We start from the raw sequence: 15889 nt of genomic DNA, 5'->3' as shown, positions 1-15889 counted from the left end.
AGTTGTTGAAGGATGCGGTACCAAGCCGAGGAAATTTTATACAAGGTACGAAGTAGGAGTCGCCAGATGTTGGCAGATTGATAAAGTTACAAACATTCATTCTTAGAATGAGTTCGTCAACACGTTTGTGAGAAGCAGACACTTGGCTTTCTGTGGAACTCCTGCAACTGCAGGCTCGGGGTGATGGGAAAGAGGAGTGACCAAGGACAGCACAACCGAGTACCCCCACCGTGCCACCGCCGGCACTGGGGAAAGAGAGGAGTTGGAGGCACTGAGTCTGCAGATCTCACTCGTCTAAGCTCCAGACTTTATTTCAGAAGGAGACCATACCCACGGGATTTACTGTACAGAAAGAATCAACTCAAAGAGCCGACAAATTACTAAGTGTCCCACTGGCAATAAAACACACAGACTTTAATACAAAAGTTGTCAAGTTTTTCTGGCAACAACACTTCTTTTTTTCCTTTTACACTATTTTTTTATCTCTTCAGTATGCCTTGATTGCTGATGTTTTCTAGTGGTATATAGGCATTACCTAGATGCACTGTCAGTGCAAGGGAAATTAAGCAATGATTATCAACACACCCTGTTTCCCCACCCATGGGCTTTGTAGCCAGGGCTGCATCCCAGCCACTAATCAGGTGCTGTGACCTTTTGATTATCCATAACAGGCTGGGTTACTTCAAATTTGTGGGATGTTTTACTTGAAAAATTTCCTTCTGAGTCAAGCCACTCAAATGACACGCCTGCTTTTTGCTGCAAGGCAAGGGGGATGTTACAAATTACCTGGGGATTTGCACAGAACCTACTGGTGACTTTGGCTTGATTTCTGCAGGGCTCTGACACGAGTGCCCAGCTGGCACACACAGACAGAGCTTGCTCAGCCACCAGAGTGGGCACCTGGGGCTATCCCAGGCACTTTGCATCCGTCTCACTCCCAGACAAAGCTTACTGACTGCATGGAGATCCAGGTCACCTAACTGCTAACTGGGCACAGTTACAAGCACTAAAATTACCAGCAAAGTGGACTTTTGGGCAAAAGATTGTGGACACAACTTCCCAAAGCACTTCATTTTGTCTTACTTATGTACTGTCAGATGAATAACCAGAGCTTGCAGGAGCTTTGCAAGTAATGGCACTCAAATATCGTCAGAAGCATTGAGAACAGAGGGCAGTAACTGTCCTCACTGCTTTGGGATTTAAAAAAATGCAGATAAACAAAATAAATAGAGGATTAAATGTACTGTGCCCTAAACAAAACCCTCTTTACTTCCCATCCCAAAGTGTACTGTAAAACCTGGCATATTTGTGTTGGACAAGTGAGCCAAGCAAGGCAATTCTTTTCTGTCTCTAAAGAAATAAACATTCTAAATGAAGCCATAATGAGTTTTCTGTATCAGCTGGTTTCTAACTTTGGTAATGAACTGACATTTGAGGATACAAATATAAACGAGCTATTTTACTCACTCTCCCTTTCATCATGTTCTTCAGTTAATCCTTTGAGTATTCGAAGTGATGCATTCCTTCTAGAGGACCTTGAACAGCAAAGAGGGGAATTTTAAGAAAATGGGTTGTGGAAAAATTCAGTGTGGAATATGATCTGTGACTTGTATTTTCATTCATTGGGGTAAGGTAATTTAATTATAATTAAATTATGTCTGGAGGGAGATAAAGCAGAGAAGTGAATTAGCCTTTTGTTTGACTATTTCCATCCCACTTATGGCCAAAAAGAAAAAGTTTCCAAGCCATGCAGGAAACCAAGTGAGACCAGGGTTGGTAGATCCAGGTCAAGGGGTCTGTCCTGTGTGTGTGTCTGAACTTCTGCTATCACATGAGGGGAAACACGCAAAGGTCAGTGCAGGTATCGGACACCAGTGGACCCTGTTTTCTGGGTATTGAAAAATGCCAGTTTCCTACTGCAATCCTTCCCATCCTTCTGTTTTGTCCCTGGCAGTTAAGGAGTAGAAGACAAAATGCACGGCACATGTGGCAAAAGGACAGCATAGCACCCTGCTAGCTGTGCAGAGGGTACTGAATTTCGGCTCCCTAGGGCTAAATAAAGCCCTTTGAACTTCATTCCAGTGCCCTGGGTAAAAAAAAACATTGGGGAAGCTGAGTGAGAAAATAACACAGGAAATTGAGGGGAAGCCCCTCTCAATAAGGTGGCATTATGCGGAGTAGAATGGATCTAGCTCTGTGTAAAACACGTATTTCTCTGAAAACAAGGACCGAATGTTTCAGAGCCCGGGGGGCCGAGGGAAGCCCTGCGCCCTCAGCAGCAGACGCCGTGCAGGCCGCGACCCACCCGGCGCCGCGGGGGCTGCTGGGAGTTGTAGTCCCGCGGGGGGCGCGCCTTCCCCTCACAGCCCCGGCTCTGGGAGCTGCTGGCGCCTCCGGGACCTGAACCTCAGCGTGGAACAAGCGCTGGAAGGGGCTTGCTGCTCCTCTGGGTTTTCAGGGAGACATTTCGGGGTGGGCCCTGATCGTTTTTGGTTCCTGCTGCTCATTGTGAGGAAGAAAGTAAACCAAAGAGATTTCATCCAGATGTGGCTGGCAGCCAAAAAGTCCATGTAATGCCTAGCACTGGCAGCATGGGAATCCAATGGGGGCACAGGCTGCTTCTATGTAACTTTTGTCATGAGTGTGGAAGTGACATGGGTGTAATACGCAAACGGAATTAATGTATAGCTATGCCCAGTCAATTACTAACAACAGTCTAAAAATCCCTTTTGCATCATTTCCCTCCTAGCAATACAAGACTGGAAAGGGACTGTCCAGGCTGTGGGGTTTGATCTCCTGGCATCACAGCCAAGCCCTCACACAAGCACATTCACACCCAGCACTACCTAGGGGCCCATGGGGAATCTCAGCCCACTCTGCCCTGTAGAAAGGCTCTGTCCAGGTCCTCTTTGCAGGGAATTAAGAAATTTTAATCTACAAGTTCAGAAATATAGAAACAGTTTATACCTGTTTGTTCCTCTAGTAATAATCTTTAGTTTAATATTGTTAAGTGCAATATTTGATTTCTCTGTTTCTCTGGTATTTACATTCTTATATAGACTCAAACATCTGAATGACCACAGCCCTTTTTGGTCTGCATTTTCTGATCTTGTTCCCCTTTCTCCTTTCTGTACATTCACCTTCCAGGAGAGGACATTTGGAGCTGCACCCTGGGCTGCAGTAGGGTCTTGGCAGTACCTTCTCCCTTTCCAGTTGGCTCTGAATGGCCCCTTATCCCACACTACATTTTATCACACCTATATGGTACTGATGATTTGAGACATCCTTGTACTGATAAGTAACTAAGGGCCTTTTCCACAGTTCCTGACAACTCCTATCTACCCAGAAAGAGGAAAAATCCCTCTTACTGGTCCAGTTGCACCTTTTCAGCACTTTACTGCCAGAAAACTGTCTTTATTCACTTAAGGTCTTTTCCACCCTTGTCTACAGTATTTCTAGTTTGCTTGAATGGAATTTTGCCACTTACCTTTCTTCACAATATCAGCTGCTTAATACCTGTTGTCCTGCTGTCCCTTCCCTACTTCAGCACTCCACAGAGGAATAAGAGACAGTTCCCAGCCCATGGAGTCCAGCAATGAAGTGCTTCTCTTCAATTCCTGTCTTGGCCAGGAAGGTCCTCCAAAAACCATGCTGTGTCTTCTTCACAGTCCCCTGCTGGCCTGCCAGGGTGTTCTGCATGGCTGGGTATTGTCATGTTGCTCTCAAGTTCTGCATAAAGCCTAGACAAAAGCCTAAAGATCACAATGGTGTTAAGCAAGTGAGGAGGGAAGGGAGGCTGAAAACCCATGGCCAGAATGCAGCAGTGACTTGGTACCAGCCTGGCATTCATTTTGGAGGCAGTTATGTTACAGTGTGTGTTAAACACAAAATCAGAGCACAGCAGGCAGTGGGCCTGAATTTACCTTTCCCGTAGTTCCCAGGGCACACTCCCTCAGGGTAAAGAGCAGGTCTGTAGATGTGTACAGCCTCCTGGGAAAGCTCTGGCTGCCGGCTGGGGGCTCTGCGGTGCCCAGCGCTGGGTCAGGGACAGCTCCTGGCTGCCAGTCTGGGGTGAGCAGCACTGCTCAGACTCACTGCCCAGGCAGGGGGACAAAGATCTGGCTTTTGTCCTGCTGGGGAGGCCCTGAAACCTTTGCTTTAGTATGCTAAGGTACTTTGGATACAATATGCATTACCTGACCTTTCTCTCATAATCATATAGATCTCCAGTAAGATGACTAAAGTTACACCCTCTTCATACAGCCTAAAAATGAATGTGTACAGTAGCTGACTACAATGCAAGGCCAGTGACACCTTTATGCTTTCGCTTCCTCTTTTTTCCAAGACTGAATTGCTTAAATAAATCTCCCTGCACCTGAATTATATCCACTTCACTGAGAATTTCCTGCCCTACTTATTTTGCTGTGCAACTCCTTATTGTAGTAGTTGCTCATATTTAATAAAGCATCTGTCTAGACTTAAACCTTTGTTATTTTAAAACTTATACTTCATTTTAAAAAATCACTGTATAAAACACATCTCATTGTGCCCATACTAGCAGTAATACCTGCCACATATTTGCCCTGCTTGTAATAATGTAGCAATAGGCTTATGAAATGTATTCATATGAAATATCAACACTGTTAAAGGGAATCCAGCCTGATAAAAACATTTTATATAAACAAGGCTTAGACATCTCAGTGAAGTAGCTACTACCTCTCTGGGAAATCTAAAATGTAGCACTTGGTTGCAGGAAGTGAGGCAAATGAAAAAGCACAACATGGTGATGCGCTCAGAAAAACAGTTACAAACAGAAATGCGTCAACAAAACACAAGCAGAAATCTCAACTATATTTCAAACCAATACATTGAAAAATTAGTGCTAGTTTTTTCCTCCCATTTTGCTGGGAAGCTCTTGTCCAGAGAATGAAGAACCTGACTGTCAGAAATATCCAGATTTTTAAGATTTGTAAAGTGACCATGTCTCAGCAAATACTGGCATCTTCTCTCCATGTTGTTATTTTGGTGTAACTGCCAGAAGAGATGCCAGGTGTGGAAGGCCAGAGTTTGGCATTCCACTCTTTGCTCAGCCTTGCAGGATGCTGCTCCTCAGCCCTCAGAAGGCACCCCAGACCCAGGGAAGGGTCTCTTACTGGTTCTGCTGGGGGGACTTACAGGTGCTCTGTCTGCTCTTAGGCCCTGAACTGTGAGCAGACCAGAAGGAATGGCATCCCTATGATTTGTGCATCAGTGTGCAAGCTCAAAGCATGCACGCAGTGCTTTGGTAGGACAGTGGTTGCCAAAACAGACTGCAAGAAAGGAAGCTCTGTTACAGGGGGGCAAATGTTCCAGTCACACATTGGATGACCCTGTTTTCCCCTCTACTCTCTCCTTTGATATAAACCAAACCCAGATGCATCTGAACATGAGCAGACATGACATTCAACAGTTCTGCATTAAGATTGTTAAACCGATAATTAAAAAACTTACTCAGCTCTTAAATTAGTTGATGAGGCTCTGATCACGGGTGCTCTCAAGAGCACATTTGCTGTAACTTGTTCTCCAACTGCTCTGGTGATCACATAATTCAGAAAAATATAAACAGTTGTTCTTTTGCCTGTAAACATAATTAGTAGAGATATATCTATATTTGATTACCATCCAACTCAAAAGTTTATATCCACTCTACTATAAATACTATTTACTTAACAAATCAGCATAGGAACACTTTTCAATTTTTATTGGTGACCATCTTTGGTTAAAAAGAGTGTATTTCTGAAATTTCAATTGCACATAAAATAGAAATGTGATTGTGAGCTATTAGTACAGACACTCACCTCTAGTTCTAACTTCAAATGGAAATAGGAACTATCAATCAAGGATTTTAGTGAAATTTTTATATAGTCCATGCAATAATACATATTATGGAAAAATACTTTTGTTCAAATTTGTGTCAAAACCTTCTTTTTTTGCTCATGCTGATGTGAAAACCAGTAAAAAATATTGCAACTATTATCTCAAAAGGATTTAAAGGCAAAATCAACTAATATACAAAGAACAAATACTCATGGTTGGTATTGCATGTATTATTCCCTGACATATTATGTGACTGGTACAATCTAAATTTTTCATTCCCTATTGCTCTTAAATACTTTCCAAGTCTCTTGTTCTTACTGTGCTCTGCAGCTGACATTTCTTACACAGCGTTCCACACCATGTAAATGTGACATCTACTGGCAAATAAATGTAACTAGAGCCTATGGAAAGCTCCTGAAGATGCAATCGTAGAATACTTTTGGTTGGAAGGGACCTTAAAGATCATCTCCTTTCATGATTTTAGTTGACAGGATTTCGCAGTAACCTGAAACATTAAAAAAAACTTCAAGAAAAGTCAGAGTTGAGTTCTGTTAGTCAATATGTAGTAGCAGAATGAAGACGAGTTTAATAACTTCAGATACAATACTAGGTATGCCCTAAAGCAGAGGTTTGTGTTGTACAAATCCCAAGTGAAAAAGAATTTTTGCTGATATTTCAAGTTTCCTTGAGTGGCTTTAAAAAAGATCAAATAAGTTTATGAGACTTTAGGGAGTTATTTTCCTCCCAGCATTCCCTGCAATACTTATCTTGGCAGGAAACATCCCTTGCAGCAAAATCAGTACTGCTCTGAAATTCCTTTCCAGAATCCATGAGCTGTACATGCTGTGGCCTTGGACGTGGCTCTCTGGAGTAGTTCTTCTGTGGAAGTAGAACCACTCTGGAGATGAATTCATGTGCTTGCACTAGCAAACTGTATCACCACATGCATGTTACATCACATGTTCTGCCACTGTGATCCTCTTTCTGCCTCAATGGCATGCTTTTACTAAGGCTGCCTGCTCAGTTCCTCTCTTAGATTTTCCACTGGTAAGAAAGCCTGCCAGATGCACGCTTCCCAATGCCAGAGAATGCCACTTCCCAATATGGCCAGAGAAAAAGGGAAATAAAGATAATGTGTTAACTGAGGACACACAGTGCCTTTTTTTAGGGGGGCAGTTGAAAACAGATACTTGATAAACATTGGGCATTTATAAAAGGATTACATATTAATTCAGGTTGCTTAACCTGAATTAACATGCCTGTGAGATAGGTGAATCATGTTTTACTTATCCAGGGTGTTACCTCTCATTAACAGAGTCCTGACACTCAGATCCCCAGTTCATGCAAGCATCAAGTAGAAGGAGGCAAAGACAGGAGAAAGTGAAAGGACATCCCAGTCAAGCATTCATTTTGTTGAACTGTTATTTAGATAACTACATACACATTCAAAGTAGCAATGTAGATACAAATTAAAGAGCAATACTTTTGGTATTCTTGTGATATTGCTGTGTAGACCAAAGCATTAATACACCTCTAAATGAGGTCTTGGATATTTTATTTTTTTTGCCTTCAATTGAATCAAATTACCTTGGTGGGGGAAGAATTTCAGTTAACCAGGCCTTTCCAGCTCTCCAATTTTCTCTTTGTTGCCCTAGTCAGCAGTAATTTTTCCTGGAACTTACTGAACACGCTCAGAACGTACCACACTGCTTGCCAGGCTGCTGAGACCTTGCTCCATTTGTGTCAACATAGCTACAGCTGTGTCCTCTCTGATCATCCACAGCACCTTGGAAGCAAAGGGAAAGGAAGAAGTCTCTGATAACAACCTCCCAGCAAAGGAAACCACCTGTTACTGTGGTTGCATACAGATGGAACAGATCACTGACCTCCCTCCTCAAACTCCAACCTTTAATCCTGAAGAGTTTTTGTGCTGCAGCTTTGCCATCAGACAACTGTGTTGCCACTGTGTGTTCCAGCACAATCTAGACCTGTGAGCTTAGCAGCAGTAAGAAATGTTCAAGTTTGTCACTGGCTCTTCCATTTGTGCTTACTGACAGCAGCTCATGTCAATGAACACCACAACTATGTTTCTTTAAAGCTTCAAAGCAAAGAGCCATACACACACAATTCTTAGGAATATGTTTTTGCAAAGACATTGGTACTTGACCCTCCAAGGGAAGGAACAGCACAATGAAGCTGTAAGGATTCTAAAGGAATTTTTACTGGCTTTGAAACACTGGTGGGAACTGATCCTAATGATGTTATAGAAACCTTAAGCCGTTTTTATCCCTCTGAGGGACTACACTCTTTGTACTAGTCAATTATAAAAATAAAATACATTTTCAGTATATGCAAAGTTCCTTCAGGCATCCCTTTTTGTCATACAATACCCCTTCCCAATCCAAACAATAAAAAGAGGTAAAAATGTGACTAGATCTCAGATTTAATTCATACTTTTATTCATCATCAAATTCAGAAGTTAGAAAGGGAAGATATCATGAGATCCTGTCTTGCCTCTAGGTACCCATCTCACACTTCTAAAAAAATCCAACACTTCACATAATCCCTATGTAAAATGACAAATATTTACTATCTATAAGGCATTTAGACATCCTTGTGGAGTTCTAACCCTTTTACTGCCCAGCTTGAAGCTAGGGGCTCATATTTTACCTATCTGTTAAGGAACTTAAATCAGTCAATACATCGTGAAAAATACCTTTCCATGAAAAACATTTTTAAAATGTATGCAAGACCCACACTTGTAAAACTGTGGTGGTCAAACTCTCTCTTTTTTTTTTTTTTTTTTTTTTAATATCATCAAACAGATCCAGATCAGCTATATGCACCTTAGCTAGAGAATGGAATTGGTTTTTTACCAGTTTCTTATGGAATGGCGCTTCAATTCTGATCTGGGATAAGTCCTCCTTATGCAGGAAATCAGAACAGATTTGAATGACACCTTCAAATCTGTGGCTCAGCATGCTGTGCTTGTTTAGGAGCTGTAGTAAAAGCAGAAGACAGTATTTTCACAGGTTTTTTAGCTGAGCTTTAGAAAAAGTACAAGGGTCTTTAAAATGTAATGTAGCAGTGGTACCAGGAAACCAAGAACACAAGAGCGCAGTCGCAGGCGTACAGCAGCAGAAGCACAGAGGCCACAGCTCGGCTCAGACAGTGGGAAGAGGAGGAGCTGCATTACAGAGCAGACACCAGAGCCTCTCCAAACACCACTTGCAGAAAAAGCCTCAAGACAGACAATGCCAAGACTATGAACAGTCTTTACTTCTATCAGTTGTTTCACAGCACAATGAGACACAGCACAAAGTTTGTACAGCGGGATCTGCAGACAGTTTAAAAACAGGCAATTATCTTTAATAAAAAGCATTGAGTCTGAATGAAAATAAAATGAAGACAAACAATACTGAAGCTAATGATCACCTTGCTTGCTTTTGATTGTCTAAGAAGTCCAAGACTTCTCATAGTGCCTTTAATGTTCTCCACATCACCTTCTCCAGACACCCTAGTTAGTGTAAAGCTTACCGTGCCCCAACTCATGTGTGTAGTGGGTTTCACAACCTTTTCCTCTTGCTTTCAAACTCTGCTCACACATGGGGAGGTGCAACAACTGTCATCATACAACATTCTGATTCACAAAGAAGCAGCACAAGTGTTGTACATAATTTAATTTGCACTTCTGTATATAAATGTTTACTATTGCACACTATTGCAGCACTTAAAAACATCTAATTATTTGCAAAAATTAGTAAAATACTTTAAAGGATTTAAAAATAAGGGTTTTAATGCAACTGACAAGATAATAAAAAAAGCAATTTACTTAATGAGATACAATCCTTTATGTTGGAAATGAAAGTTACATACAACTAGAGTACAATTAAAATATACCATATAGTTCAACACTTAATTCCTCAAATGTGTAAAATTAACAAGCTTCTACTGTCATAGATATACAATTTTTCCATATTGTGAAAAGGATTTTTCAAATTAAATACAGGTAACATAATATTCTGTAGTTATATTTCATGACTGTGTTTAAATGAGAGGGTTGTATAATACTCACATTGTCAAATGTACTCACTAATGCCTTGGAAATTGCACACTTCCCCTCCTTTTCCAAAATAGAATCTCATTTCCATACTGAAGTCTATTATGCCATATTGGAAAAGTGTTTTACTTTCTAACAGGATTTTCATAAAATTAAAAAATAGCATAATATCATGGCATTATGATGACTTTTCCACTTATGCCCGTGTAGAATTTAATCTGGATATCAGACAGACATGTCAGAACCAATTTCCTAGACTTTTGTCTTATTGTACACGCAAGATGAATGATTACAGTATTTTACAGAACAGAAAAATCTTTGAACCTTTCTAGAACTATAAATGTAATGATTAAAAATTAAAATCATAACAGAATCAAATTGTGATCTTCAACATTTATTAAAATCTTTTAAAGTTCATAAACGACAACAAAGTTACTGTAGAATTTATCGCATACAGCTAGCATACAGCAGCATGTCCTTGGTCTAAATGAAATACAAAAGATTTTAACATTTTCATACAAAGGATTTCTTTAAATTTATTAATGTGACGATATATCTTTGTTACATAAAATTTGCTACAGCAAAGTATCTTATACTTTTCTTGCATGTATGTAAATATGGGTGGACAAAGACTGCATTCAGTGTCAGCCTCCTAATGACGTTGTGCAAAAATGCTCAACAACCTAAACAGACAGAACATTGGGTGGTATGTTTCATACTCTTTTGTAAAATGTCTACAAAGGCCTTTCTTTTAGGAGCGTCGTACAGATTAAAAGGAAGGAAAGCCAGCTGTTTATTTGCACTGGCATTCAAACAAATCCAATGGCTATGTATCAATATAGCTCGTTTTTTAAAAAAACAATTCATCCTTGTATGCATGTAAATTTTTCATAAAACATGAGTCTAGTTTAAACTTTTAGATGTGCTGTTTTAAGACAGGTCACTGAGACAGCCAGAACCAAGTGTTCAAATAAAACTACTATGAATAAGTTTAAAAGCAACCCCAAAAAAAGTGCTGAGCCGCTGATTATTAACATTGAAATAAATGTGTAAAAGTGCCCAAAGCTAGCACATGGTAGCAATACCTTTTAAGTCAGTTGGTGAGAGTATACAAAACATAATTAAACCCAAATACTTGTATCTGTGTGACCATACATTCTGATTGATTGAAAGAAAGTAGGTTAGAAATGAAGACACAACACAACTAAAATAAACTCAGCTGTTGCAGTTTTTAAACTTGATCTCTTTTCTTCATGAATGAAGTGCTGTAATTAAAAAGAAAATGATTGTAGCAGTACTCCATCCTCAGTTTACTAATATAGTATACCAGAATAAAAACTTGGCAATAACCTCTTATTCTTAACAGCTAACAAAAAATAACCGTGTTCATCCAGCGATGCATCTAGAACATTATTTTGCATTTGCTAAACCATTTGTTTTTCATAGCTAATGGCAGAGCGCATTTTGCTTTCTGTGGCATGATGGTTTTTATTCTAATGGATGCCTTTTTTAATCAAAAAAGGCTTGAAGCAAGGAATACTTCGGGAGCCGAAACATTGGCTACTTTAAAAAAAATAAGAAAAAAAGAAGAAGAAAAGGTGAATCAAAATGAATTCTCTACAGTACTGACCAAAATTTCCTTAAAGAGTTTAGGGTTCTTGATCTTAAACAAGCCATTTCACACCTGCCAACTGAAATGCTGGTAAGTTGACTTGGTTTAATATGGTCCAAAGTCCAGACCAGATGGAATTACTCCCTCTCATGAGACTGCAAGCTTTCCATGGTACAGTCTGGTTATGGCAACTTGCCTACTGCCTAGGTGGGAAATACAAAGGAAGGAGGCAGTGACGAAAACTGCAGGGATGTAGAAAACCAAGGCACGGGGTCTAGCTACTGTCCCCTACTTAAGCCATCCAATTGATTCTACTGAATTTTGGTCAGCCTCCAGGAAGAAATGTTTTTAAGTTAATTTAGCAGACATTTATATGGCGATAAATACTACCTTCAAAAATGCTAAAAATGTTGGCTAGGTTTAGTCTGAGCTACTAAAAAATTATTATAAATTGTAGCATCAGACACAAGACAGACATGAATTATTGGCTGGCACAGACTAGAAGCAACATTTATCTTTCACTTCAGTCTAAATCACACTAGCCGCAACACCTTCCATTTCACTCACACAAATAATACATTATTCAAAATAAAATGGAGCATTCTTGGGTAAAAAACTACTTCATTTCAAAGGGGGAAAATGAACAATACACAGAAACAAAGAACGACAGAAACCAAAGTTAAGTAGGAAAGTGGTCTATTATTCTGTGTTACTGCACAAACAGTGCTTGCTTAATTGTGCCTAGTTAGAAGGGTTGGTGCAAACTGCACACATGGAAGATGGCAAAAAAGACCTCAGTCAGCTTTGTGGAATGAAGTAACTAGGTAACTGTTTTGACATATGATGGTCTCAGCTCCACCTCATCTGTTAACAGAGTGCAAAGATCCCAATGTGAGCCCTGATGTCATCTTGTCCTCTTACTCCTACTAAAAATCAGCAAATTCTTTTGCACATTTTTCTGTTAGAGAAGCACGAATATCTTCTTCTTCATAGTCATCAAAGTTGCTGGTATCTCCAGGACCTCTGCACTTTGGTATGAATGGAGCTTCTACCTGTATTGGTAGGAAATACAAAAAGGCACATGAAATGTTACTGGCCAAATACCAATAGATTACACACGGTAAAAACAAGCACAGCAATACTCCCATTACTTCTCACATCCTGCCAAGAAATCAGGTATTACAGATTTAAGTTGTGGCACATAAACAAAACCAACCTAGGAAGGTAGAGGCCTAGATGTGTGAATCTAAATTGGAAAAGACTAATCTCTTGCTGACAGATTCAAAACAAAGATTAGTCCCCTCCTTGCAGAGGTGATCCTGCTCCTTCCAGCTCATTAGCAAGGACATGGAGTACACTGATTGCCATCACCACTACACAAAAATCTTAGGAAAGTTTGGAATGCCTCTCCCTCCTACTTAATAACAGTCTTCTATTTCAAAATAAAAACTAACCTAATACAAGTGGAAAAGAATTTGTTCTGCATCTTTTATGAAGTTCCTCCTAGGACCTAAGTGAGAAGTGAAAGCCTTCTAAAAACTAGGCCACAATGAGAACAAGCAATGACTTGAAGGAATCACTCAAAGACTGCACCATAAAGTAAGCAAAATTACAACAAAATTATGCAGGTGATGCAAATATAAACCTGGAAACACAAAGCAATCAGTATCTTTCTCCCAAACATCTCATGCAGTAGGTGTGCCAGAGGCAGAATGGTGGGGAGACGATGAAACGGAGCAGGCACATCTCCACTGAGGCAGAGGATCACACCACACTGTGCCCCCAGGCAGATTGCTGATGGTGGGGATGTGCTGCATGTGTAGATCAGTAAATTAAAGAGGTACAGCACAGACTAACAAAATTAAATTCCAAACTGTGGGCAATACCATTATACACTGCCAAGAAATAACAGTAACTTGTGCATTTGTGCCTGCAATTGTCACGTGTATATCCTCTTATTCTTAAAACAAGATACATGTTTCAGTGATTTAGCCTGAGTGAACACACAGTCTGTGTACATACCTAGCCTACAAAGGCACACATTACCAATATCTGAATTCTGTCTCTGTGTCTCCTTAAACTGATTTTCAGTTACTTTCTTACAGCAAAACTCAGAACACAGAAAATATCTCATTTACTGCTTGAACTTTAGAACACTTTCAAATGAGACACAGCATCACCAGCTGGGCAAGGGAGGGGATTGTCCCTCTCTGCTCTGCTCTGGGGCGGCCTCACCTCGAGTGCTGGGGGCAGCTTTGGGCGCCACGATGTAGGAAAGACACTGAGCTATTCGAGAGTGTCCAGAGGAGGGCAACCAAGATGGTGAAGGGCCTCAAGGGGAAGCAGTGAGGAGCAGCTGAGGGCACTGGGTCTGCTCAGCCTGGAGGAGACTGAGGGCAGACCTCACTGCAGTCACAGCTTCCTCGGGAGGGGAAGAGGAGCAGCAGGCACTGATCTCTGCCCAGTGACAGTGACAGGACCCAAGGGAATGGCCTGAAGCTGAGTCAGGGCAGGTTTAGCTTGGATATCAGGAGAAGCCTTCACCCAGAGGGTGTTTGGGCACTGGAACAGCTCCCCAGGGCAGTGGTCACCACACCAGCCTGAGAGGTTCAAGAAGTGTTTGGACAATGCTCTCTGGCACATGGTGTGACTCCTGGGGTCCTGGGCAGGTCCAGGAGTTGGACTGGATGATCCTTGTGGGCCCCTTCCAAATCAGCAAATTTTATGATTCTGCATCCGAAATATGAAGTAATTGACTGGTTTACTTATGACTGTAGCATTAAAAAAAACCCCAAAACAAAAACAAAACAAAACACCAAAAAAAAAAACCCAAACCCAAAAAAAACCACAAACCAACCAACCAAAAAACCCTCAAACCATTCACATGACATTAGCTGCCAAGGAACACTATGTTTATTCAGGAGAATACATGCTGTAGTAACAGCCACTGTGAAAAACTAGTATAAGTCTAAGGTTTATTGCTGTATTTCTGTGACTACTTGAATGACCTTACAATCCATGCTATTGTTCCAGACCCCATTACAGTATTTATTCTTTATAATTGGAAGCTTCAAACTTACTCGGTATCAGTTTTCACAACCTTTACATTTAGTAATAGTTAATCTGACTCTACTACTTCTTAACATTTAAAAATATTTCTTATTTATGTGAAACTAATTCACTATAGCAGTACACTAGCAATGCTAAGAGTATTTAGCACAGTATTAAAACACTGTTCATATGATGGGGCCTGGGTGTTCCCAAACAGCGTACTGGCAAATGAATCCTGGTGCATATAATGCCTCCTTGCAAAGAGGTATTCAGAAAGTGAAGAACAGATAATTAGAATTCCACAATGGGGAATATTTTCTTAAAAATATCTATACTTAATGCAAGGAATACAGGATGCATTAATTGTACCCTGTCTTGTAGTAATTAATACATTAGTGAATAATTCAACAACTGTACTGTCAGTTTGTGTAGCCAAACAATCAGTTTCTTTTTATAAACTATTGTTAGTATTTAGGTTTGGCCCTTAAAATACTGCTGTTACAGCAGCAAGTTCATGCCTTTATAGTCAAGACTGTTAGCATTTCAAATCCAAACCAATTTCTTTAAATATTATCATTTATCTCTAGCTTTTTTTACAGAAGGAGCAGGTTGCTTTAGGAGAAAAAAAAGCTCTAGCTTTGGCATGAGCTTCTCCACACTGAAGTACAGTCTGAGTGCTGGCTGGAAAGGAAAACAAATTCATTTCTGCTGTGGAGGAGTATTTATAGATGACACTATGGCAGGGGTTAAATAAAAAGTGAGAGAGGCAGGAGATGCCTTGTCCTGAGATAATCCAGAAATAGACTAACGCACAACATGTGTGTTAAAGAGAACGAGAATGTACACAGAGGTCCAGGCTAGAATATGCAGAAGAAACAAACATAATTGAATCTATACATATCCTTTGGAACCTTAAAAGATTAAACTACTTTCACCCTTCCTCAATTTCAAGTCCCACATCTAGGGAATAAAAATTAAACACAATAATTGGAAATTTTACTTCAATCCTTTAAAGACCTGTAATAGTTTCGATCAGGAAGGGTCTTACCTTTCTCTGATAAATGGCAATCCAATCTGTAGTTGCAAACCACTTGTGATTCTTTATGTCATTTACACCATTCTTGAGATTTCCATATCTTTTGGTCAAATCTACCTGGAGTAAATTTCTTAGAAGATCCTTTAGGTCTGAACTGAAGTGTGATGGGAACCTCACCTAAAATTATACACCCATAACATTAAAAAACATGATACAAATTTGATTCTTTCCCCTGTGAAGGGAAACAACTTGACACAAAAGGAAACAGTAGGAC

At 40.2% G+C, this 15889-nt stretch overlaps 1 protein-coding gene across 5 annotated transcripts in view; it reads right to left on the bottom strand.

Moving 5' to 3' along the window:
* Window positions 1-9111: 9111 nt before the first annotated feature.
* Window positions 9112-15889, bottom strand: part of PRKACB (protein kinase cAMP-activated catalytic subunit beta) — a 66634-nt gene continuing 59856 nt past the window's right edge. For all 5 annotated transcript variants that reach the window (XM_030953827.1, XM_030953826.1, XM_030953830.1 and 2 more), the window contains exons 9-10: window positions 15628-15792; window positions 9112-12580 (exon numbers count right to left, since the gene is read on the bottom strand). In XM_030953827.1, the coding sequence (XP_030809687.1) occupies window positions 12455-12580; window positions 15628-15792 (291 nt within the window). In that variant the 3' untranslated portion in view covers window positions 9112-12454. The remainder of the gene's footprint in view (window positions 12581-15627; window positions 15793-15889) is intronic.

The sequence above is a fragment of the Camarhynchus parvulus genome, chromosome 8 (assembly GCF_901933205.1).
Source record: "Camarhynchus parvulus chromosome 8, STF_HiC, whole genome shotgun sequence".
NCBI lineage: Eukaryota > Metazoa > Chordata > Aves > Passeriformes > Thraupidae > Camarhynchus > Camarhynchus parvulus.
The sequence above is the reverse complement of the archived record's forward strand: the minus strand, read 5'-3'. Positions and strand labels throughout refer to the sequence as shown.